The sequence below is a fragment of the Lepus europaeus genome (assembly GCF_033115175.1).
Source record: "Lepus europaeus isolate LE1 chromosome 21 unlocalized genomic scaffold, mLepTim1.pri SUPER_21_unloc_7, whole genome shotgun sequence".
Taxonomy (NCBI): domain Eukaryota; kingdom Metazoa; phylum Chordata; class Mammalia; order Lagomorpha; family Leporidae; genus Lepus; species Lepus europaeus.
This window is the reverse complement of record NW_026909012.1, coordinates 88695-113122: the sequence shown is the minus strand read 5'-3', so window position 1 is coordinate 113122 and position 24428 is coordinate 88695. Positions and strand designations below refer to the sequence as shown.

The following is a 24428-nucleotide window of genomic DNA, read 5'->3' as shown; positions in this document are numbered from 1 at the left end:
AGACATACATACGAAGAAATACACACACATATGAAGAAGTACACAAGCACTTGCACACACACATCGTCGATATATCATTGGACCAGGGAGGGATATTTTTAATTGCCTTTTTAGGTAACTGTAGACACTCTTTGATAATATAACAGAACTTAGCAAGTGGCAGTATGTTAAAGCTTAGTCACAATATCTAGACCCTTATCATTAAGCTTTTGTATTCTGTTTCAGTAAAATTTACTGTTCTATCTTGCCCTTTGAAGATTTTATTTATTTATTTGAGAGGTAGAGTTATAGTCAGTGAGAATGGTCTTCCATCTGCTGGTTCACTCCCCAACTGGCCGCAATGGCCAGAGCTGAGCTGATCCAAAGCCAGCAGCTTCTTCCAGGTCTCCCACCTGGGTGCAGGGACCAAGGACTTGGGCCATATTCAACTGCTTTCCCAGGCCACAGCAGAGAGCTGGATCGGAAGTGGAGCAGCCGGAACTAGAACCAGCGCCCATATAGGATGCTGGCACCGCACTCAGAGGATTAACCTACTGTGCCACAGCGCCGACTCCCACTCATAGGATTTTATAACATAAACTATTGGTCACTGGGAAAATGTTGGTTCACTGAAGCATGCAAATCTTCCACAAGTTAACTTTTGAAATGTCATTGCACGGAATCAAAGTCACACTTGTTAATATCATCACCTATCTCACTTTTTAAAAGAGTTTTAAGTATAGGGAAGCCATTGAACTCCTGTAATGAAAACAAGTTTTCCACTTGAATAGTTTTGATCATTGACATAGATACTGTTGTTACCTTGAAGGGACAGACTCATTTGGTTCATATTTGTGAAAATGTCTGCCCCATGCCCAGCTGTGAGTGACTGTAATTTGTGTGTTAGTTGTTCATTCAAGGAAGAATGGCATTCCATACTGAAGGTGGTTAGTTCAGCTGGCAACTCAACCACATGTCGGTTTTCTAGGATCAGCCATTGTTCTTGGCTTGTAACAGAAACGCTTTATGTGTACTTCCCATGTCTTTATGCAGAATCTCATGGGCCGAGGCTCAATAGAATCATTGCTGTTTCCTGAGGACATTCTGAAGTGAAAGTGATTTTTTGTTGTATTACGAGGTTGGGACAGTAAACAATATAATGGCTACAGGTGTAGTTTGGCTGTGCTGCCTTGATTCAAGCTACAAGCAGTTCTAACCCAGGTTACTTGGCTTTGCTTAGGGAAGAAGGATTAGAATTATGATGAGAGCAGTTTTCTCTTTGCATTCCTCTCCTCCTCCTAGGATCTGTGGAACACACTTTGAGAAACGTTGCTGTACCAGGGAAGGCCCAAGAAATTTGGTCTGTCCCCAACAAGGTAGAACTTGAAATTTAGTAGATCTAAAGCAGGCTGCTTTAGTTGGTAATTTTGTGTGGCCCATGACTGATGTTATAAATGTCCAAATGGCCTTTGGTGGCAAAGGGTTCCCCAGCCCTGGAATAGACCATTTTCAAGAAGCCTGTCCTAGAATATGCCTGTGGCCCCGTGGAGGAATCTGTTGATTTTCAGATTGCTTACAAAGGGGAATAATTTATTTTAAGAAAGTATTTACCCTGAGATTAGCTATGACCTTCAAAGAATCCCATTTTCTTTCCCAATCTTTTTTTTTTTTTGTAAATAAATAATTTTTAAAAGATTTTATTTATTTATTTGAGAGGTAGAGTTAGAAAGGGAGAGACAGAGAAAGAGGTTTTTTCATTTTTTAAAGAAAGATTTATTTATTTATTTGAAAGTCAGAGTTACACAGAGAGAGAAGGAGAAGGAGAAGGAGAAGGAGAGAGAGTGAGAGAGAGAGAGAGAGAGAGAGAGAGAGAAAGAGAGAGAGAGGTCTCCCATTGCTGGTTCACTCCCCAATTGGCTGCAATGACTGGAGCTGCGCCGATCCAAACCCAGGAGCTAGGGGCCTCTTCCAGGTCTCCCACAAAGGTGGAGGGTCCCAAAGACTTGAGCCATCTTCTACTGCTTTCCCAGGCCATAGCAGAGAGCTGTATGGGAAGTGGAGCAGCCGGGACTTGAACTGGCACCCATAAGGGATGCCAGCACTACAGGCTGTGGCTTTACACACTATGCCACAGCGCCGGCCCCTCCAAGTCTGTAAAATTGTGATTTATGCATAGTTGTATAGGCATGTATCTATTGGGTAAAGTGAAGCAGGCCTTAAGGAATTGTGATTCTAGCCACCCAGAGAAGCTAACCCTGGCCCTCTTAGAAAGATGTTTACTTCCGGCCGGCGCCGTGGCTCACTAGGCTAATCCTCCGCCTGTGGTGTAGGCACACTGGGTTCTAGTCCCGATTGGGGCGCCAGATTCTGTCCTGGTTGCTCCTTTTCCTCTCCAGCTCTCTGCTGTGGCCAGGGAGTGCAGTGGAGGATGGCTCAAGTGCTTGGGCCCTGCACCTGCATGGGAGACCAGGAGAAGCACCTGGCTCCTGGCTTCGGATCAGCGCGGTGCACAGGCCGCAGGGCGCCACCGGAGCGGCCACTGGGGGGTGAACCAACGGAAAAAGGAAGACCTTTCTCTCTGTCTCTCTCTCTCTCTCACTGTCCACTCTGTCAAAAAAAAAAAAAAAAAAAAAAAAAAGATGTTTACTTCCCAGACTGATGAAAGCCTCCCCATGTCTAGCAGGTGCCCCCATCCGGGTTATAGTCTGATTGATTCTGCATGCCAGGATCACTACAGCTTTCTAGGACATTCTCCCTGGCCCGTCGGATTTGACTTTGAGCAGCTCCCGCCTGTCTGTCTCGGTGACACAGTGTGTGATGCGCTGAGGTCTTAGGGGCCGTGCAGCCGTGGATTTGAATCCCAGACATGTCCTTTGTCCTCTTGGAGCCTCAGTTTTTCTGTCAGTGAAATGGGGATGATGAAGAAGACCCCCGTCAGTGAAGAGTGGATGAAAGAGCGTGCGGCCCCGTCTGGTGCATAAAAACACGGTTCTACATGGCGGCGGGTGCTGTGATTGTCTGCAGCTTCCCTCCGCCATGCTCAGAGGAGACGGAGGCACTTCTGAGGAAGGTCTCTAGCAATTAGTGACCTTTGTCATTAGCTCACTCTTTGCTTAAGTCAAAACCCCATGTTTGACATTTTTTTAAATTTACATAAAGGTAATTGGCAGGACTTGAGTCTTCTTTCTGAAAATGCTCACCTTTGTGTTAAAGTCAGGTTTTCCCCAGTGCTTTTAAAGTATGAGATGGTTTAGGGGGAAAAAAAGAAGTACTCGGTCTTTGAGGAACATAATAATTAGACAGCAGTTCAGCGCATCCGTGTAATTAGGGAGGATTTTAAAGCTGTGCATTTGCTTTTGCTGGCCCCAGAGCAAATACTCAACACTTGCCTGTTTGTACTGTTCATTTGCTTAGCAAACTTTCTCAGAGAATTAATAATACCAACATGAAATTTCACCCGGCTTGTCCAAATAATCCCAAACTATAAAAAAGGCGCTGGGTGATTGGTAAGGTTTGGATGCAAGTCTGTGTGTCTGGCCTGTTCTGTCTTGTGTGATATTTACCTGGGCTCCTGGTGATTTGTGTGTTTCTCTTGCTACTCAGAATAAACCAGGCAAAAACCAGACAGAATAAACCCAAGCAAACATTCAGTAGGCCAAATAAATGTGCGTTCCGCGTGGTCTGTGTGTCTGTCCTGTTGTCTTCATTGCTCCTGTCTGTCCATCTGATGCCTGTCTTCCTCTCGAAGTTTTTCAGCGTGCGTTCTGCCCCGCCACTTTAGCTTGCTGCTCGCCGGAACCTGGCACACTTCGTTTTGCTTGTTTTTCCCTGATGGTGTTTGTTCCGTGAGTGAATAGCATTTCAGTGCCTTCTGTGCACTGGAATCCAGAGATGCCAAAATGAGTCAGCCGGAGTCCAGGGGAAGGGGAGATAGCAGCTCGCTGTACTGTTCTTGGAACTTTTCTGTAGAGTGAATTTGTTTGAAGATACAAGTCTTTAAAAACTTTAGCCTTGGGGGCCAGGCGCTGTGGCATAATGGGTAAAGCCACCGCCTGCGGCGCTGGCATCCCATGTGGGCAGTGGTTCAAGTCCTGGCCACTCCACTTCCAGTCCAGCTCCCTGCTAATGCACCTGGGAAAGCAGTAGAAGATGGCACGAGTGCTTGGGCCCCTGCACCCGTGTGGGTGACCTGAAAGAAGCTCCTGGCTTCTGACTGGTCCAGCTCTGGCTGTTGTGGCCATTTGGGGAGTGAACCAGCAGATGGAAGATTTTTCTCTGTTTCTCCTTCTCTCTGCAACTCTGACTTTCAAATGAATAAAGAAATATTAAAAAAAAAAAAACTTTAGCCTTAAAAATAGAGATGTAGCCAACTTGAAAATGAACCCTTTATCTCAGATTGCAAAATAGTCATCCATGGAAGTGTTTCCTTGGCCCGTGATGATTTTTTAAATTTTGAATTAGTTTTTTAAATTAGTTGTCAACATCGAAACAGTGGCAGATTTCTCGTAAGAATCTGATTATGAGGTTTTGTTGAAAATATCGGTAAAATCTGGGGCCAGCGCTGTGGCACAGTGGGTTAAAGCCCTAGCCTGCAGCGCTGGCATCCCATAAGGGTGCTTGTTTGAGTCCCAGCTGCTCCACTTCCCATCCTGCTCTCTGCTATGGCCTGGGAAAGCAGTAGAAGATGGCCCAAGTTCTTGGGCCCCTGCACTCACGTGGGAGACCTGGAGAAGCTCCTGGCTCCTGGCTTCAGATCAGCTCAGCTCTGGCCATTGTGCTCATTTGGGGAGTGGGCTAGTAGATGGAAGACCTCTCTCTCTGGCTCTACCTCTCTCTGTAATTCTTTCAAATAAATAAATAAATCTTTAAAAAGAAAATATCAGTAAAGTCTATTAACAGAGAGTCAGAATTCTGCCCGGTAGCCACTCACCACCAGAGCTGAGCGGAGACTGCCCCCTTTAGAAGGCAGGCACTCTCTCCCAGCCCACGGCACGCCTCACTGGCCAGCTCCCTAGTCGCGACTCTGCCCTGCCTGGGCCTGCCGGCATTTGAAGTTACAAGCCTGCTGTAGTGGCAACTTTGAGAACCTTGGAAGTCCCGCTGGGCCTCGTTGTGTGCCACACTGTGCAAGGCCTGGTTTTTCTGGTCTGAAAGACAGACTGTCACTACTGCCTGTAAGAACTTCAGAATCGGGTGGGAAAAGCCAGGCATAGATAACTACAGCCCATCATGGCAGTCCCTAGGAGATAACGTTCGTCAAGTCCCTTTATTTGTAAATAAAGCTGTACCCACTGGCATCTCGTGTCTATGGCTGTTTTCACGGCATGTTGGCCGAGGTGACTGTGGTGACAGAGACTGTCTGGCCCACGGGGCCAGAATGTTCGCTGGCTGGCCCTTTGCAAGATAAACCTGCTGACTGCTGCCATAGAGAATGTGAGTTGCATTCTTGAAACAGCTCAGTATGGTACCGTGATTGTGCCCGTTTCACACCACACGGTTAGCTAGTGGATGCAGAGCCAGGGCTCCACCCAGACAAGTGTGCACTCTGGAGTATGTCATCAAAGGCCAGTTTCTCACTCCCTGGAGGCTGTGCCCATGGGCAGGGCTTGCCCCGCGGGCTGCTGAATGAACTCCTTGACTTGCCTTGGCTCCTGCAGGGTCTGGCCCTGGGACAACTCCTCTGTTTCCAAGTAGGAGAGGCCTTACAAGGAGCAGTGGTGTTGGTTAGGAGGAGGAGCTTGGAGCTGTTTAGAGAGCACTTTATCAAAGAGTGAGAAAGTGCGGCTGCTGATGCCCCATGGGGTTTTGAACATCCTGACCCTTGCAGTCTGAACACTTGCCCTGTGGACATAGCACCTTTCCCTGGAGACTGCTGTGGGGAAGCAGTTCCTCTTCAGCCTCCTCTTTAGACACCTGCTTCAAGCCCAGAAGTTTTATACCAGACTGCCCTGGGCCCAAAGGTGTATCTTCCCAGAGTCAGAAATAGTGCTTATAAAAATCTGAACTCTTGTGTCTCCTGATAAACAAGGTGCTTTGGCGAGTGGGCATTTAGTGTAGCAGTTAGGATGCCCATGTCCCATATCAGAGTACCTGAGTTTGATTCCTGGCTTCAGCTACCAATTCCAGCTTCCAGCTAACGCAGACCCTGGGAGGCAGCAGGTGATGGCTCAAGTAATTGGGTCCCTGCCACCCCCGTGGGAGACCTGGATTGTGTTCCTGGCATCTGGGGAGTGAACCGGTAGGTGGGAGCTCTCTGTCCCTCTGCCTTTCAGAAAAGCAAACAAGAAAGCAGAATGCTGGCCCTGAATATGTCAGTAGCCATACTTCCTCATTCTTTGATAAAGTGCTCTCTAAATAGCTCCAAGCTCCTCCTCCTAAGCAACTGGCCCTGCCGTGCCAGCATTGTCACCCAGACCTGATCCCCCAGGGCTGAACAGGGCTCACTCCTTTGACCTTGGAAACAGGCTGATGGTTTGACTCCTTGTGGCTCGTGGTGCCAGTCAGCAGGTGCTCACTTCCTGCATAAGCATACTGGCTTCCCCATAGGCCCCTGAAGCCACTTCTTGAGCACACTACATCCTTTCCCGCCTCCACACCTTGCCCAGGCTGTGTTATCTGCAAGCTGGGTCCTTCCTTGAAGTCACTCCCCCTGCCACCGCCCCACCCCCTGGCTACAGATTACAGTGACCTGCGTCCCCTCCCTGACGGCAGGATCCCCTAGAATTGGACTCCATGCCCTGTTCCCTCTTTGAGGGTCAGGGCCTGCTCTTGTTCTTTTGTATGCCCGACATCTGGCACACAGCCTGGCACGTGTTTACTGGGTCGACATGGTAGCCAGGAAAGGGCTGTACCAGCTGGTCCCCTAGCACCTGGCTAGCCAGGCTCATGACAGCACACAGAAAAAAGGCCCATGCTGGCCAGCCCTGTGGCTCAATAGGTTAATCCTCCACCTGCGGCGCCGGCACCCCGGGTTCTAGTCCTGGTCAGGGCGCTGGATTCTGTCCCGGTTGCCCCTCTTCCAGTCCAGCTCTCTGTTGTGGCCCGGGAGTGCAGTGGAGGATGGCCCACGTGCTTGGGCCCTGCACCCACATAGGAGACCAGGAGAAGCACCTGGCTCCTGGCTTCGGATCAGCGCGGTGCGCTGGCCGCAGCGGCCATTGGGGGGTGAACCAACGGAAAAGGAAGACTTTCTCTCTGTCTCTCTCTCTCACTGTCCACTCTGCCTGTCAAAAAATAAATAAATAAATAAAAATAAATTTAAAAAAGGGCCCACGCTTCTGGAGACCTTTGCTGCTCCCTTTGTTTCCAGTGGACAACCGGGGTCCCCTAGATACTGTCCTTTGAATACTTGGAACCTGTCCTAGTACCACAGTCTGGCCCAGCTGCCTTTACTGAACCCACAGCCTCTCCCCCTACTTTCCAGGGGGAATTCTTACCCTCCCCCTGTTTCCAGTCCCCGTGAAGTTAACTTTCACTCCCAGCTCCTGCCTCACTTTGGAACCCGCTGTGACCTTGACCACCCTTAGCTGATGGATTCCCAGACTTAATCATCTTCAGAGATGGGAAAGCTGTGGGTGAATGCAATCTGGCAGGAAATTGCCCACCTGCAGAGACTACAGCGCTTTGCTAAACTCTCTGCACTTGCCATGCATTCTCTGTGTGTTCCCTCTTCTAACAGGCCCAGGCTACCTAGATGTAGGAACACACCCATGTCCCATATTAGCGTACCTTGGTTTGATCCCAGCTTCCTGCTGTCGCATACTCTGGGAGACAGCAGGCGGTGGCTCAAGCACTTGGGTCCCTGCCACCCCCATGGGAGACCCAAATTGTGTTCCTGCCTCCTGGATTTTGGTCTTCACCCTGTAAAGGACTTGATAGTTATGGTCAGGCTCCCATTCTGGGGCCCCCAAGGTCTCTCAGAACCCTGAAGACCCCTGCAGGGATCACAATCACAACGTAGAGGCCTGCAGGGCCAGGTTGTATATGAATGACAGCCATAGCAGGGTTAATGTCATTATGCTGCTTCTGTTGGTTTTCTTCCAACACCTAATATACTTCGCATATCTAGGAATATTATTCAGTCTCATAAAGAAATCTGTTGTCTGCTCATTTCTTGAAGCATGTGGCCTCTTCCATTTTTTTCATGTGTAATTAGAGCATGAAATGTGTCAATAGATACAAAGCCCTTAGGTTTGGGCCTGGCACAGTTAGTGTTAGCTGTGGTGATGGTGGTGATAACGGTGATGGTGATGGTAGTGATAATAGTGATAGCGATGGTGATGGTGGTAATAGTAGTGATAATGGTGATGGTGACAATGATAGTGATGATGGTGATGGTGGTGGTGGTGATGATGGTGACAGTGATGGTGGTGATGGTGACAGTGATGGTGGGACTCATTTGTGCTGAAGATGTGGACACATGGATCTTCACTTTCATCTTCTCTTTGGGGGGCACCTCTCAGACTTGCTGGTAAATGGCACCCTGGACTTGACTTTGGTGGCAGGGAGACAACCAGAAGAGCTAGGTTTGGGAATCAGAGAGCACCATGCCAGCTGGTGGGCTGCCACTCTCGGTTCCCTGTGACGGGTGCCAGGCAGGAAGGCAGGCCTTGCACTGCCAGATCTTTTGATTTTTCAAGAAAATCCAGATCTCCAGATTTTAAAATGTGAGATAGTCCAAGTTTTAAATGTTGGCTGAAAAAATTAATTTTTTTTTTTTTGACATGGAGACCAGACAGATGTGTGTGGGCTGGATTCAGTCAGTAAGGGACTTTGGAGCAAGTCTGAACACTGTCATGTGGCAGATGCAGAGGCTCAGGCCCAGGGGAGTTGAGTAGCTGCCCATGGGCAGCCTGGGCTGTGGACACAAGGCCCTGATCAGTTTCAGTCTAGTGCCTTCCACGCTGTTCTCCCCCCCCCCAACCCCCCCACCAGGGGCCTGTGCTGTGCAAGGCTCTGCCCCTGGCTTCCCTGCACATGGAAGTTTCATTTTTAGGCCTGAGGAAGGAAACTGAAAAACCAGGACAGCAGATGAGTTGATCCTTCTCTCCCTCTCTCCGTGGGCTTGCTGCCCAGCCCTAGCCCTCCTGGTGCTGGAGAGGAAAGGGTGGAGCTTGTGGATGGTTTGCATTCTGACTCCTCTGCCCAGCTCTGTGGCCTCAGGGGTCAGTCACGCCCTCTCTCAATGTCTAGGCCCTTCCACTGCAAGTGGAGGTTGTCAAAAGGAGCCTCCTATGGGCGGCTGTAAGGATCACAGGACATCATCTGTCTGAAGCCCTTGGAGGGGTACTGGCGCTCAGTAGGCACACAGTGAACATCGGCGGGGCAGGAGCACATCTTTTCCCTTAGGATTCTGGGAGAGCTCATGACTATATCCCATATTACTCAAGGCAGTTTGACAGATCACTGTGGTGGGGGGGCAAAAAGGCACTTTAATTTGTATCTGTGTACACATGGGGGCTACAGAAAGCTTGTGAGGAAATGGACCTAATGGAGAACGTGAGTTTTTCATGAAGCCCCTCATCCACACCCATTTTCACAAACCCACAGTCCTCACTTGTATCCTGTGGGGAGCTGGGGTGGGTGGACGGGGCTGGTTTGGAGCGCGGCGCAGGCATGGGTTTAGGTGCTTGTGTGATGGATACAGAAGCAGACGGAAATACATTTCCGCCTGGGAAGCAGTTGTCCCACAAGCCACTGACTCGATTACAGAAGTGTGACATTTACTTATCTTTACCGTTTCAAACAGAAAGAAATCAATACTTTCCAATTATCTCCAAGGGGGTATTAGACTTCCTCTGTCATATTTTGTTTCCACATCCCAGAGGGAGCAGGGGGAAAGGGGCAGGAGGGCACACCGTGAGAGAGCATGCAGTCTCTGTTGCAGCTCCTAGGCCCGCCCCCCGGCCCTTTCCGCAGCGTCCGTTCAGAAACCCCACCATTCACCCATTCGTGCCTGCACCTGTCCAAGCACTCTTCCGGGTGTGGGCCATTCAGTGATGATAAATTCAGGCAGCTGCCTCCGATTTTGTAGCGCTGATATTTAGTGGGGGAGACAGACCACAGACACATTAATAGGAAAGAGATCAGATAAGTGCTGTGCAGAAGATGCAAGTCGGAAGGACGAGTTCGCTGCAAGGAACCGAGTCCCTCTAGCTTGGATCTGATTGCTGAGACCGAGGGAAGCGAGGGCTCCTGAACAAGGGAAAGGAGAAGGCCAGGGCCGGGAGGCGGGGAGGAATCTTGGGTGGAAGGGGCCGAAGATGGGCAGGTGGGGCTGCAGGAGCGTGCCCTCGAGGAAGGAGAGGAGAAGTCTGGATTGTGCCCTGGGCCAGGCCATGCTGAGCCTGGGCAGCCAGGGCAAGCTGTGTGGGTGTTCACAGAGGGAAGCGTTGGAGAGTCAAGCCAGCAAGTGGTATGGTCTTACTGTGCTATGGCTGCTGGAGACCTACTAGATGCCCAGTGAAAAATTCCAAGGAGGGATTCTGGGGGCTTGGAGAGTGGGAGAATGGACACCCTCAGGATATATTTGGGAGCCCAAGTTGCCTAGAACTCACGGAGAGCCTCTGATGGTCGTTTCTGGAGGAGGGGATGAGCAGCTGAGCACCTGCACTACGTAGAGCCCTGTTCTAAGTGTTTGACATGCGCTGTCTTAACCCAGACAGCAGACTCCAGTGTTGGGTCTTAGAGGACTCCCAGGAGGGAATGAGTCCCCAGCCACACGACGTCTTCCCCAGGCTCTCATCCAATTACGAAGCCGGCCCAAGAATGCCCGGCTAAGCATTCCTCAACGAAGCAAGTGCGAGGCGCGGTGCACAGGTTATAAATAACCGTTTCTAGCTGCCAGCTGCTGTTTGGGTTTGGAAAGGGAAAAAGGATCTTAGCATGACTTGTTTATCTCAGGTAATTTGGCAGTAAACCGGGCCCTGGGAATTCTGGTTACAGCAAAAATGCAAAGGAAGAGTGACAGGCAGAGTGGACAGTGAGAGAGAGAGAGAGACAGAGAGAAAGGTCTTCCTTTTTGCCGTTGGTTCACCCTCTAATGGCCGCCGCGGTAGCGCGCTGCAGCCAGCGCACCGCGCTGTTCCGATGGCAGGAGCCAGGTGCTTCTCCTGGTCTCCCATGGGGTGCAGGGCCCAAACACTTGGGCCATCCTCCACTGCACTCCCGGGCCAAGCAGAGAGCTGGCCTGGAAGAGGGGCAACCGGGACAGGATCGGTGCCCCGACCGGGACTAGAACCCGGTGTGCCGGCGCCGCAAGGCGGAGGATTAGCCTGTTGAGCCACGGCGCCGGCCGAGTGACAGGGATATTGTTTCAGGCTTTCAGCAGAAAGAATGGAAATTTGGGCTTGGAACCAGCCGGGAGGCGCACGTCGGCAGTGAAGGGAAAGGTTGTGCGGCAGAGCCAGTGTTCCAACAGCCCTGCCCTCTGTCCAGCAGACTTCTGTTCTTTTCATGGGATGGCCTTAAGGAGGTTAAGGAGGTGCCCTCAGAAGAGGCCCAGGGCATCCAGGTTTAATAAATACAGTTATTCCCGGAGTTGTGGGGAAGAGGGATAAGCCGCTGCCTCCAACACCTGCGTCCCATATTGGAGTGTCCGATTCAAGTCCCAGCTAGTCTGCTTCCTATCCAGCTTCCTGTTAATGCATCCTGGGAGGCAGCAGGTGGTGGTCCAAGTACTGGGGCCCCTGCCTTCTACATGGGAGACCCAGATGGAGTTCCTGGATCCTGGCTTGGCCTGTCCCGGCCCTGGATGTTGTGGACATTTGGCGAGTGAACCAGCGGATGGAAGATCTAAGATTGTTTTTGTCCATCTGACTTCCTCATTGTGCCTAGATGAAAATAAAATAAACATAAAAAATTAGTCATTTCCTGTTATCCATGGGGGACTGGTGCTAAGGCTTCCCCCTTCCCTATGCCAGAATTCAAGGATGGCCAAGTGCCTTATATACCCTGGTGCTGTGCTAGCAGACCACCTAAACACATCTCCTACGCTTTAAATCACCTGCAGGCGACTTCCATTACCTCCTACGTGTAGATGCTGTGTGAATAGTGGTTAATACCAAGACTAGAAAGAAAGGCCGTATGTTCAGTACAGATGTAGTTTTCATCTGCATATTTTAACATTTATTTTCATTTAATTTAGGAGACAGAGAGACAGATATAGATTGTTCATCCACTGGTTCACTCCCCAAATGCCAGGCTGAAGCCAGGAGCCAGGAACTCCAGCCTCTGCCATGTGGGTGGTAGAGAACCCAAGTATTCAGGCCATCATCTGCTGCCTTCCAGGGTGTACATTAGCAGGAAACTGGATCAGTAGCTGGAGCCAAGACTGAAACCTGTCAATCCAGTGTGGGAGGTGAGCATCCTAACTGCTATGCCAAGCATCAGCCCCATCAGTATTTTCAGCCCAAGGTTCGTTAAATCAGTGGATGCAGAACCTGCAGATATCGAGGGCCGGCTGTCATGGTTTTGAAAAGTGGGATATTTTCTAATCTTTTGTCTTAATTGCCTACTAGATTGAAAATGAGAAGCCTATTTGTTGAGCTTTAAATTTTTTTTTAATTACTTGTCCACATTAAACATGAGAAGCCTCTACCAACGTTGGGACACAGTGGGTTAAGCCGCCACCTGTGACGCTGACATCCCATATGGTCCACAGTTCAAGTCCTGATTGCTTCACTTCCTGTCTAGCTCCCTACTAATGTCCAGGGAAGCAGGAGAAGATGGCCAAGTGCTTGAGCCCCTGCCATTCACACATGAGATCCAGGTGGAGTTCCAGGCTTCTGGCTTCAGTCTGATCCAGCCTGGCTGTTGTGGACATTTGGGTAGTGAACCAGCACATGGAAGATCCCTCTCTTCCTTTCTATCTCTCCTTCTCTCTCTCTCTCTCTCTCTCTCTGTCACTCTGCCATTTAAATAAATAATTATCTAAGCAAATAAATAACATTAGAAGCTTTCTCAGAAGACTGGATTTACAATTTATTAAGAAAAATTGAATTCACCAAGACCAAGTCTGTTTTGTCAGGGGGGAAGCTGGCAGCTGAAACTAACCAGTTATTCCCTGGATAGGGTGGGCAGCTGCCTCCTCTCCAGGCAGTCCTGTTCCCACCCTGCCACTTCTGTCTGGCGGCTACAGACGTGAGTCTCAGTAAGTGCCAGAATCTTAGTTTCAGGGAGCTTGCAGGAAGTTGGGCTGGAGCTGAGGACGTGCTAGGGTGCGGGTAGTAAGGGCAGTGGGTCCAGGGCTGCTTTTGTTCATGAACTTGGTGTGCAGACAGGAAGCAGGGTGTAGTGAGTGTCCTGAGCACAGGGTAAACCCGTGTTCTTCCCGTTCCTTGCTCTGTAACCTTGAGCAAGTTGCTTTGCCTCTCCGAGCCTTGTGGCTTTGTTGTTGCCACAAACAGGTAGGAAAGCCCAGGAGCTGTGACCCAGGAAAGGACCCTGCAGTGGCAGGTGCACACGAAGCAATCATGAAACCTGACCCAGGTGAAATCACGATTTCCAGAAAGCCCATTTGGACAGATCTTGACTTTTTTTTTTGCCCTTTGTCTTTGTTCCTTTTTTCCTTTTTCATCTTTTCCAGCCATTTCGTAAGAACATGACCCTCACCAGTAGCAGATTGGCTTAGCGAAGAAACGGTTGTTTCAATTTCCAGAAACTGTATTTTGCCATCATTTTGTTCTTATCTCTCACACATTATAGATTGATCTCTTAAAAGAAGGCAATTTGTCCTCCAAAAATAAGGTTTTCTCTTTCTGGCAAGCTGCAGTGTCCTGGGGTTCAGGGAAGCCACTCCATTTCCCTGTGCCAGGCTGCCCACCCGCTCTGGGGTCTACAGCACCTCTTATTATCTTTTTTTTTAAATTGAGTTCAGCTGTATTAGAGTTTTTCATCACTGTAACAGAACACCTGGGGCATGCTAACTTTATAGAGAAAAGAGGTTTAGTTAGGTCACAGTTTTGGTGGTCTAAGCAGCATGGTGCAGGCTCTGGTGAGGACACCCACCCTCTATTGTGCCCTTTGGCAAATTTTAGAGGCAGGTGTGTGTAGGTGAATCATGTGGCAAGAGAGGAATTAGGAGCCCACGTGGGGCTGGGAACACCAGCCAGAATTCCATGAGAAACACCTGAACCCCTTTTTATAGCATACTCCCAGTTGCCCTAAGGATTTTCTACTAGGCTCCAGCTCCCAAAGATCTACACCATCATCCAGTGCTGCCACCCTGGGAACCATGAACTTGGGGAAGGGAAGGATGCTCAAACCTTATCCAAACCATAGCATCAGCTTTTGGCTGTGTAATATTTTAAGTTTGAGTTTATGGAATAGGAAATAGATCCAAATAAGTCATTCAAAAATTTAAATTATATTAAAGTCTACATGGAGAAGTCACTTCCCGGGTAATTGTTTATACAAATAAAATCAATACGAGTATATATTCTTCCTCACCCGGTTTCTTGGAAAAGAGGTACATGCCCCATATACTTTCTGGCCCCCTCTTTTCTTCATTTAAAATATGGCCATCTCTTAAGGATTTATATGTGGTAGACTATAAGGAGCTTGCTTGGTTTTTCTTCCAGCTTCACGAGCTCCCATGCCATTGTGTGGATTCACCATATTTATTCAGCAGTTCCCTACGGGGATGGATTTCTGGTTTTTTCTGTCTTTGCTATTGCAAATTATGCTGCCGTGAACACCTTGTGCATGTGCGTCTTCCCGTTTGTGGAGGTGTTTCTTCACAGCACATTCCTGGTAGCAATTTAGCTGGCTCAAAGGGAAAATGCATTTGTGCTTTTGACAGTGTTGCCAAGATACCCTCCACAGGGCTGGGCCATTTTGTGCTCCACCAGACCTTGCCAAGAATATACTGGCAAATCTCTGGATTTTTACCAATCCATCTAGGTGAGAGAAAGCAGTCCCTCCATGGGATGTGTGTCATGTAAATTAAGTTTCATAGATATATCAGGTGAGTGCAGCAGGAGCCCTCCAATGTGGCCAACAAAAGGACTAAGTTGCCTCGCGTTTTGGTAACCCAGTGGCAGCATTGTCACCCCACTGGAGAGAAGCATGTTCTTTGTGACCGGAAGGTTCCAGCCTAGGCTTTCTTTGCCTATAGGATTTCCTCTGAGCCACCTTTGTTCTCCCAAGTCCAGCCTTTGCTGCCACGGTGGGAGCCAGTGTGTAATGTCAAGCCCACCTCTCCGCATTTGGCTTTGCAGGCACCTTGCTGTCTTCTTTATTTTTATTTTATTTTATTTTTGACAGGCAGAGTGGACAGTGAGAGAGAGACAGAGAGAAAGGTCTTCCTTTGCCGTTGGCTCACCCTCCAATGGCCGCCGCGGCTGGCGCGCTGCGGCCAGCGCACCGCGCTGATCCGATGGCAGGAGCCAGGTGCTTCTCCTGGTCTCCCATGCAGGTGCAGGGCCCAAGCACTTGAGCCACCCTCCACTGCACTCCCTGGCCACAGCAGAGAGCTGGACAGAAAGAGGGGCAACCGGGACAGAATCCAGCGCCCCGATCGGGACTAGAACCCGGTGTGCCGCAAGGCGGAGGATTAGCCTGTTGAGCCTTGGCGCCGGCGGGCACCTTGCTGTCTTCTAGGGCTCCTCAGGGCACCATCTGGCTGGAAGGGAACCCCAACTCCGCTGGGGAGTCATTTTCCTCAACCCCCCTTATTAACTGCTCGGGGAATCAAAGCACAGTCAAAAGGTGCAGCACAGCAGAGTTCCTTCCCACGGGCTCCCTCTCCCCGTGAACTGTTGCGACTGACTTCGTTCTTGCACTGGTCTCAGGACCAGGCTGAGAGAAGTCTAGTCTGTGGTGGTTCGCAGTGCAGGCTCAGGCCGAATTGCCCAGATGGAAAGGGAAGCTCCTCCGCTTGCCAGCTGTGTGACACCGGGTAAGTGTCCTGAACTCTTTGGACTCACTGTGTGCCTCTGACAAGTAGAATAGAGAAGAGTGCCTGTTTCACAGGGTAGCTGTGGGGAGTCAATGAGTTGATGTATTGCTCAGCCTGGAGCCCGGGTGCCTGGCCCACTGTAGATCCAGACTAAAAGTGAACTCCCATGGTGATGGCGGTGGTGGTGATGCTGGAGGTGGTGATGAGGCTAACATAATGATGGTAATGATGGCAGTTAGCCGCATGCTGAGCCCTGAATCTGCATTTCTGTGACCTTCTACAAGCAGTTCAATCACTGGCCCTCAGCTTGATTCTCTCCCTCTTTGCTTTGTACCCATGAGAACAGAGCTGTGCATCTAAAACAAGAATCGGCCAGCCACAGCCCTTGGGCCACATCTGATTTGCTGCTTGCTCTTATAAGTGAAGTTGTATTAGAACACAGCCACACCCGTTTGTTTACATGTTGCCTGTGGCTGCTTTTGGGCTCTGGTGGCAGAGCTGAGGAGTTGCATCAGAGACCTTATATCCTTATAGCCTTCACAGTCAAGAATATTTTCTATCCAGTCCTTTACAGAATAAGTGTGCTGAGTGCTGGTCTAAAGGAGTGGTGGTAAAGACGCAGGAGATGATGCCTCTGCATAGGTGCTGGCCGCAGAGTAGGTGCCCAGTATGTTGAAGCTGCATCCGCCAGGCATTCAACTTCTGTGAACTTGGTGCTGGGCCCTTGCCTGCACCCTCATCACTCTCCTCCCACCCGAAGAGGGAAGATGGAGTAGTTACAGTATGAATAGTTTAATTAAGAATACCATAAAATTATAGCTTGCATATGTATTTCTATCATGTACTATACATTTCCATATGCACCAAAATTACACATGCACATTCATCACAGCAATGGCTATAAAAAGCTGTATCCCGAAGGCTGTACTTTTCGGGAGGTGAAGGCTCTTTTTCAAAGGTAATTTTGACACTGATTTTTCCCTCGCCTGATGACTTCTGAAAGTCCTCCGAGGACGATGTGACTCCCCTCTAAATGGAAGCAGTGCTTATTACCTGTATCTACAGAATGTAAAACTGACGCATCACAGTCTTGGGACCATTGAAAGGAAATTCTGAGTGCAGATAAAACCCTTCTAAAACCGTACGTGGGAGAATAGGATTATATTTACAAAGATTCCATGCAGTCACTTTATTTTGTTCGTTCTCTTTTCCTGCAGGCATACATCTATTCTAGAAAGTATAGTACGCACGTATCATTTACATTCGATCTTATTTATTGCTTCCCAGCCCAAGCAGGCAGGTCACCTTGCAAAATGCAGAGGAACACCCCTTAATTTTGCAAGCGGCATATATTGATATTAATGTCACCTTCTTCCACTTCCCTGCCTGAACTGTTGTGAGAATAAATGAGATAGAAGGTAGGAAGATACTCAAAGAAGCTAAGTGCAACAGACAGGCGTAGTGTAACCTGGATGCAGCGTCTAGCTACCTGGAGCAGAGAGGCTCAGGGGTGTGGGGACTGGGCCAACCTGTCTTCCAGGGTGGTTAGGTAACAAATGCTCATAATTAGAGCGAATTATCTTCATTGGAAAGTAAGCGAATTATTTTCCAATTTCATGAGTAAAGAAGCTTCTAATGAACTCCAGTGGAGAGATTTGCGTTCAAATTTCAGTAGTTAAGCTCTGTGTTCTTTGTAGTAATATTTTGTTTTTATGGACCACCTTAATTTTTTTTTTACTGTTCTTTATTGGTGTAATAGAATTTTAGAGATGAAAAGCAAACCTAGAGATGATTCAGCCCAACTCTCATTTGAAAAAGAAAATAGGAGGAATCTATGGCCCTACAAGATCCTGTGACTTATCCAAGGTCCCACAGGGAGTCAGCTTCGTCCAGGACTGTATTCCTTGGAGCTGGTGTGATCAGGAAAGCAAGGGCATCGGCCAGACTGCAGGCGTGGCCACGTTCTTGCTTGGACTGGCTGTGTCCTTCCCACTCTCTGCCCTTGCTCTGGGCCCTGCCGGTGTCTTGCTTGCCCCTCAGCACTGCTGGAACTCTCTGGGCCACTAGCCACCCTGGCCTCCAGCCCACTTTGTCTCTGCCAGCTCAGGCCTATCTCTGGCTCCTGGCTCTGCATCGTATGGCCTATATATGGCTAGCCTGAGGACCCCCTCGGAATCCTGGGGCTGACAGCCAGAGCAGGTGTAGCCAGGGGGTTCTGGGAGCTGGCCATACTAGCTCCTGCCCATGAGCAGCAGGCGTTGGTAGGTCATGATCAAATACAACTACCAGATCTTCTGGGCCCTAAATCCTGGCCTCTTTTTTAAAAAAATTTATTTATTTCTGTTTTGTGTGTGTGTATGTGTGTGTGTACTTAATTGATGGACTGTGTTTTAGAACTTTCAGCAAAATGGAACAGAATGTTCAGAGCGCCCCCATGTACACCGTCCCCATATACAAACTCCCCCACCACCATGGCACGTCCTCCTGGGCTCTTTTCCTCCCCAGATCCTAGGCTCTTTGTCTTAAGAGAAAAGAAAATGCATACAGAGAGAAAATAGTTTCCAGTGGGTGCTGTGAGACACAAAGGCAGGCATGCCATCCGTTTCAGATGACCCCGTTCTGTGCCAGCATCCTGGCCTTCTCTGCTAATCTGCCCCGAGGCGGGAGGCCAGTGGCTGCTCACAGCATCAAAATTCCCCACGAGCCTGCCCTGCCTCTCTCTCTCTCTCTCTCTCTCTCTCTCTCTCAGAACCAAGTCCAAATTCCTGGGCTGGGATTCTGATCAGCTGCATTTGGGTCAGGTTTGGAGTGTGGGCTCACACACAGGGATAGCTGCCCAGGAGACCCCATCCTGTGTCTAGGGAGTCGAGGGCGAGAGAAGAGGTCTGTTTACATTGTCACTAGGAGCTGAGCAGATAACCCAACAGGTGTCTACCACACCATCATACTGTTTACCTCATGCTTTCTAAATTCTCCAGCTGCATCTTTTCTGAATCTTTTTCTTTTAAGGTTTGTTTATTTATTTATTTATTTATTTGAAAGTCAGAGTTACAGAGAGAGATCTTGCATTCACTGGTTCACTCCCCAAATGGCCTCAATGGCCAAGGCTGGTCCAGGCCAAAACCAAGAGCCAGAAACTTCATGGGTGCCTCCCATATGGGTGCAGGGACCTGAGGACTTGGACCATCTTCTGCTGCTTTCCTAGGCGCATTAACAGGGAGCTGGAGGGGAAGTGGAGCAGCAAGGACTCAAACCAACACCCATATGAGATGCCAGCACTGCAGGCGGCAGCTTTACTTGCTGTGCCACAATGTTGGCCCCTTTTGAATCCTTTTCTAATTCGGCTCCAGAGTTTGGCCATTTCTAGAGGCCCATCCTTGGGTCTCTTGGAGAACGCTCATCCCTTGAGCTTGGTCATAAGCCATGCCTTCGCCTTGCCCCTCGCTCATATGTAGCCCCCTGTAAGTGACCACATCCAGAGATGAACATCTGCCTTGGGTCTTGGTCCCTACCTGTTGACTCTCATTAAGCTGTCTCTGCCTTCTGAGTGCGCTGACCCGGCGGGACACATGGTGTGGCAGTTTGGGAGATGCACTGATGACAAGCAAGTGACTCTTGTGTCGTATTTTAAAACCAAGGCTGGCCATCAATTTTCCACCCAGGAATCCTGTGTATAATGGACCCCTCCGTAACAGTTGGGAAAACTGCATTGGGAACAGCCTATTTAAACATGATGATATCTGGCCATTGAATTTATGCTCGCTACCTTCAAATGTTAGTCTTCTGAGTTTTCCGAGAAAGGCACCAATTGTCTCAGAAATTGCCCATTACGCAGACTGCCAGTGACGACCGCTCATTCGCGCCCGCACCAGCACGGAGGCGGGGCAGCGCCTCCGTACGCACTCATCAAAGGTTATGTGTATGCACATGGTGGAAGGCATTTTTGCGGAAGGCGTTTTGTGTAATTCCAAACAATTTAATAGAAACGTAATTCAGCTGGGAAAACTACAGTCCGTGGGCCCTTTCCGAGTGCAGATGATGTTCCAGATTAAAGGGCTGCAGGTTGGTTCATTATAGTCGAATCACATGAGTGTGCGAATTACCACTTTCCCTGCTGATGGCCCATTTCCAGAGTGTGCCATTTCCCCATTATAATAATAGGCTGCATTTTCTTAAAATCATTTGATTATGATTGGTCTCGTCTATTCAGTTTGCAAATAAAAAGCTTTCATGATCATAAACTAACGGTGGCCGCACAGTCTTCATCTCTGGTTCTGCTTTTGAACCGCTACAGGTCAGAGCCTGCGAAAGGCTGAGAGAGGCCGGTCCTGCTCCCAGAAGAAAAAGAAGGTAAATGAGTCCCTGGTGAGGGCTGGTGGGCGGCACCCCGTTTGAAAGCACCCAGGGGAGCAGGGTGGTGAGCAGATATTCCTGGGTCTCCCACTCTTTTTGTCCCTTGAGTCACGAGTTGGAATCCCAGACCTGATGGTAGTAGATAGCTTACCAACCTAGTGTCGCTTGTCCTAACAATCTCTCACTGAGTGTCTCAGTAAGCTTCGCCTCTGTGAGAAACCACTCCCAATTTGTAGTGACTTAAAACAACAGCCACGGAACATGGCTTCCAGTTCTGTGCGTCAGCACTTTGGGTTTCCCTGGCTGGTCCTCCTGGAAGTCTGGCTCTGCAGAGCTCAGCTGCAGCTCACCCACGCACATGCACTTGACCGACTGTCAGTTGGGGTGCCTCCGTGCCCCTGCACGTGTTCTCTCATCCTGCAGCAAGCTGGCCAGGGGTAGCCACATGGCCGTGTTTCAGAGGTGTACTGAGGGCGGCAGCCGCTTCTGAGGCCCAGGCCCGTGGCTGGCACAGTGTCACCTCTGGCTGCTTAGCTAAGCTTCACATTGCAAGGTCAGCCCTGATGCAAGGGCTGGGGAAGCAGGCCTCCTCTCCTGATGGGAAAGAGGACAGAATGTAGTGGCCATTCTTGAAACCTCGCCCGCTGAGTATGCCTGCTCCGGGGCCAGGCCCCCTGGGGACTGGAACTAAGGGCTGGAGTTGGAGGAGAGGTGTAGCAGGATGGTTAGAATCAGTGTGAGAAGTGCCATCACGGAAGGATGCACAAATCCGGGCACTGCGCTCTGCCAGCAATGTCAAGCAAGGCTGACAGAAACAGGGGTGTGTAGGCTGCCCCTCAAAGGGGAGTTTTCCAGGCCAAGGAAACAGCGTGGTCAAAGTCGGATGCCACTGAGCTGAGCGTTAAGAGTCAGGACCCACAGGTTGTTAAAGTGCCTTTTTTTTTTTTTGTAAAGATTTATTTATTTGAAAGGCAGAGTTACAGAGAGGCAGAGAGAAAGAGAGAGAGGGTTGGGGGGAGGGGAGAGAGAGAGAGGTCTTCCATCTCGGTTCACTCCCCAGATGGCTCCAACAGCTGAAGCTGTGCTTATCCAAAGCCAGGAACCAGGAGTTTCCTCCGGGTCTCCCATGTGGGTGCAGGGGCCCAAGGACTTGGGCCATCTTCCACTGCTTTCTCAGGCCATAAGCAGAGAACTGGGTTGGAAGTGGAGCAGCTGGGACTCGAACCAGCGCACATACGGGATGCCAGCACTGCAGGTGGTGGCTTCAGCTGCTGTGCCACAGCGCCGTCCCCAAAGGGCCCTTTCAAAAAGTCCCAGGCTACTGGGGGTGTGAATTTGAGCCTTAGTGGCCCATCATAAATGTCCACCCACCAGACCTGAAATTCATCCACATCCACATACCGTTTTCATTGTGCAGTGACCTCTTCCCAGTGATTGACAAGGCAAAGGTGGCAGCAAGACTTGTTCCTTCTCTTTCTATCTCTTGGTTCCGCTTTCCTCGCCATTGCCTCCCAGGCAGCTCTGGGGAGGGACCTCGGGGTTGGACTGCGAAGTGCCTGGTGCCCTTGGCAGTGACTCTCGCCCTCCTGTTGTCTCCTTTCTTGACTGTAGCCAGAACAGCCAATGCAGGTTGAGGGCAGGGAGATCATTTTGGAACTTTAATGCTGCTGGAAAGATCCAAATAGTGGCCCAAGTGGACAATCCAGAGGCTGGGCCAGAGTAGACTCTCCCAGTCCCTTGTGGGAAGGTCTGCCTTCCTGGAGGCAGAAGCAGGTATCTGACTTCCTGCAGAGCCCTTCCCGGGGACTCTCAGGCCGAGAAGCTAGCATAGGAGTGAACACAGGCCAGAGGCACAGACCAGCCCCCAAGCCAGAGCGAATCGCGCAGGCCTGCCTGGGCCTTGGGCCCTTGAACAGCAGCAGCCTGTTCATCTGCGTCCAGAAATTCGCTGGGACACCAAGAAGCAGGGCAGGAGGGAACTCACTGAGATGCTTTTTCTTCTCCCCCAACCCGGGATATCCCTCCCCCTCCCCCCGCCCTCCTTGTAACAGGACTCCCCTAATTGTTGCTATCCTGGTCACCAGAGAGCATTTCACATCAGTCTTCTGAAAAGTGCTCAAAGTAAGGGAAAACGGAGGCTGCTTGTAACTCTACCCAGGTCTAACCTTGGAAGGTACTTAAAGCGGTTTCAAGCCCTCTGGAAAAGAGGATGCACTTGCTCTGTCTCTTTTGTTGGCTTTTGTTGGGTTAGAGAAACAAAAGAGAAAAGCCAATAGCGAGCTGCCAGCCCTCTCAGCCGAGAGATGGTAGCAGGCCTTTGCCACCCGCACCTCCCCTCTCGTCTTGGCATCTGGGCTTTTTGGCACGACACGCCTTCTGCAGGATGCCAGGTGTAGATCAAGCTGTGTCACGTAAAAAGCAAGGGAGGAGGCAGACTGTCTCTCCCAGAGAGGGTTGGAACAGCCAGCTGGGGACACACCACGCCTTGTGTTTCCTGGGAGATGAGGTTCTGTGGGCTGGGCCGGCCCATTCTCTGGCAGGTGAGTGTGCTGGTTCTAGCCTGGGGCAGGATTGGGTGCTTCTCTGCGGGGCTGAGGCCTGACCCACAGTGCAGGGAGGGTGGGAGTCTGCTCTAAAGACCTTGCCGAGGCCCAGCACCGTAGTGCAGTGGGTGAAGCCACTGCTTGGGACAATGGCATCCCATATTGGAGTGCCAGTTCGAGTCCCAGCTGCTCTGCTTCTGCTCCAGCTCCCTGCTAATGTGCCTGGGAAAGCAGCAGAGGATGAGCCAAGGGTTTGGGCCCCTGCCACCCACATGGGAGACCTGAATGGAGTTCTAGGCTCTTGGCTCTGGCCTAGCCCAGCTCTGGCTGTTGTGCCCATTTGGGGACTGAACCAATAGCCAGAAGATATTTTCCTTTCTCTGTCACTCTACGTTTCAAATAAATCTTTAAAAAAAGAGAAGAGACATGCAGTCCGGTGCTGTGGTGCAGTAGGTTAATCCTCCACCTGCGGCACCGGCATACCATAGGGGCACCAGTTCTAGTCCCGTCTGCTCCTCTTCCAATCCAGCTGTCTGCTATGGCCTGGGAAAGCGGCAGAAGATGGCCCAAGTGCTTGGGCCCCTGCACCCACATGGGAGACTGGAAAGAAGCTCCTAGCTCCTGGCTTCGGAATTGCGCAGCTCCAGCCATTGCGGCCATCTGGGGAGTGAACCAGCGGGAGAAAGACCTTTCTCTCTGTCTCTTCCTCTCACTATCTGTAACTCTACCTCTCAAATAAATAAATAAAATCTTAAAAAAAAAGGAGAAGAGAAGCAAGAAAAGAGAAAGAAAGACTGCCAGATCAAATTCAGCCCGAGGATTTGTTTCTAACCTGTATCCTATATAATCCTATAATTTTTTTTTTTTTGTATTTTTGACAGGCAGAGTGGACAGTGAGAGAGAGAGACAGAGAGAAAGGTCTTCCTTTGCCGTTGGTTCACCCTCCAATGGCCGCCGCGGCTAGCGCGCTGCGGCCGGCGCACCGCGCTGATCCGATGGCAGGAGCCAGGTGCTTCTCCTGGTCTCCCATGGGGTGCAGGACCCAAGGACTTGGGCCATCCTCCACTGCACTCCCGGGCCAAGCAGAGAGCTGGCCTGGAAGAGGGGCAACCGGGACAGAATCCGGTGCCCCGACCGGGACTAGAACCCGGTGTGCCGGCGCCGCAAGGCGGAGGATTAGCCTATTGAGCCGCGGCGCCGGCCTAATCCTATAATTTTTAAAAATTAGATGTTTGTATTTAAATGTTGGGAGATTTGTATAAAGCTGCATACTTCTGGCTTGTTTGGAAAATTGGGGGTTGCCACACTGAGTCCTTATTCCCATATGGCCACATGGATGACTGTCATTCGTAAGGCTACCCTCTTTAAACTTTGTTTTAAAATTTACTTTATTTGAAAGGCAGAGAGACGTGGAGAGCTTCTATCTACTGGCTCACTCCCCGAATTGCCCACAAAAGCCAGGGCTGGGCCAGCCATGGTCAGGAGCCTGGAACTCAATCTGGGTCTTCCACTTGGGTGGCAGAGTCTACTTGAGCCGTCATCTGCTATCTCCCAAGGGACACATTAACAGGAAAATGGGTGGGAAGTAGAGCCAGGACTTGAAGCAGGCACTCTGATGTGGGATGTGGGCATCCTAAGTGGCATCTTAATTGCAC

General features: G+C 50.1%; 1 protein-coding gene across 5 annotated transcripts in view; it reads left to right on the top strand.

The window, feature by feature from the left end:
- Window positions 1-24428, top strand: part of LOC133754351 (katanin-interacting protein-like) — a 113792-nt gene that overhangs the window by 1996 nt on the left and 87368 nt on the right. For 4 of the 5 annotated variants that reach the window (XM_062184831.1, XM_062184828.1, XM_062184830.1 and 1 more), the window contains exon 2: window positions 20172-20227. The exons of the other annotated variant lie outside the window; for it this stretch is intronic. In XM_062184831.1, the coding sequence (XP_062040815.1) occupies window positions 20172-20227 (56 nt within the window). The remainder of the gene's footprint in view (window positions 1-20171; window positions 20228-24428) is intronic. 5 annotated transcript variants of the gene reach the window in all.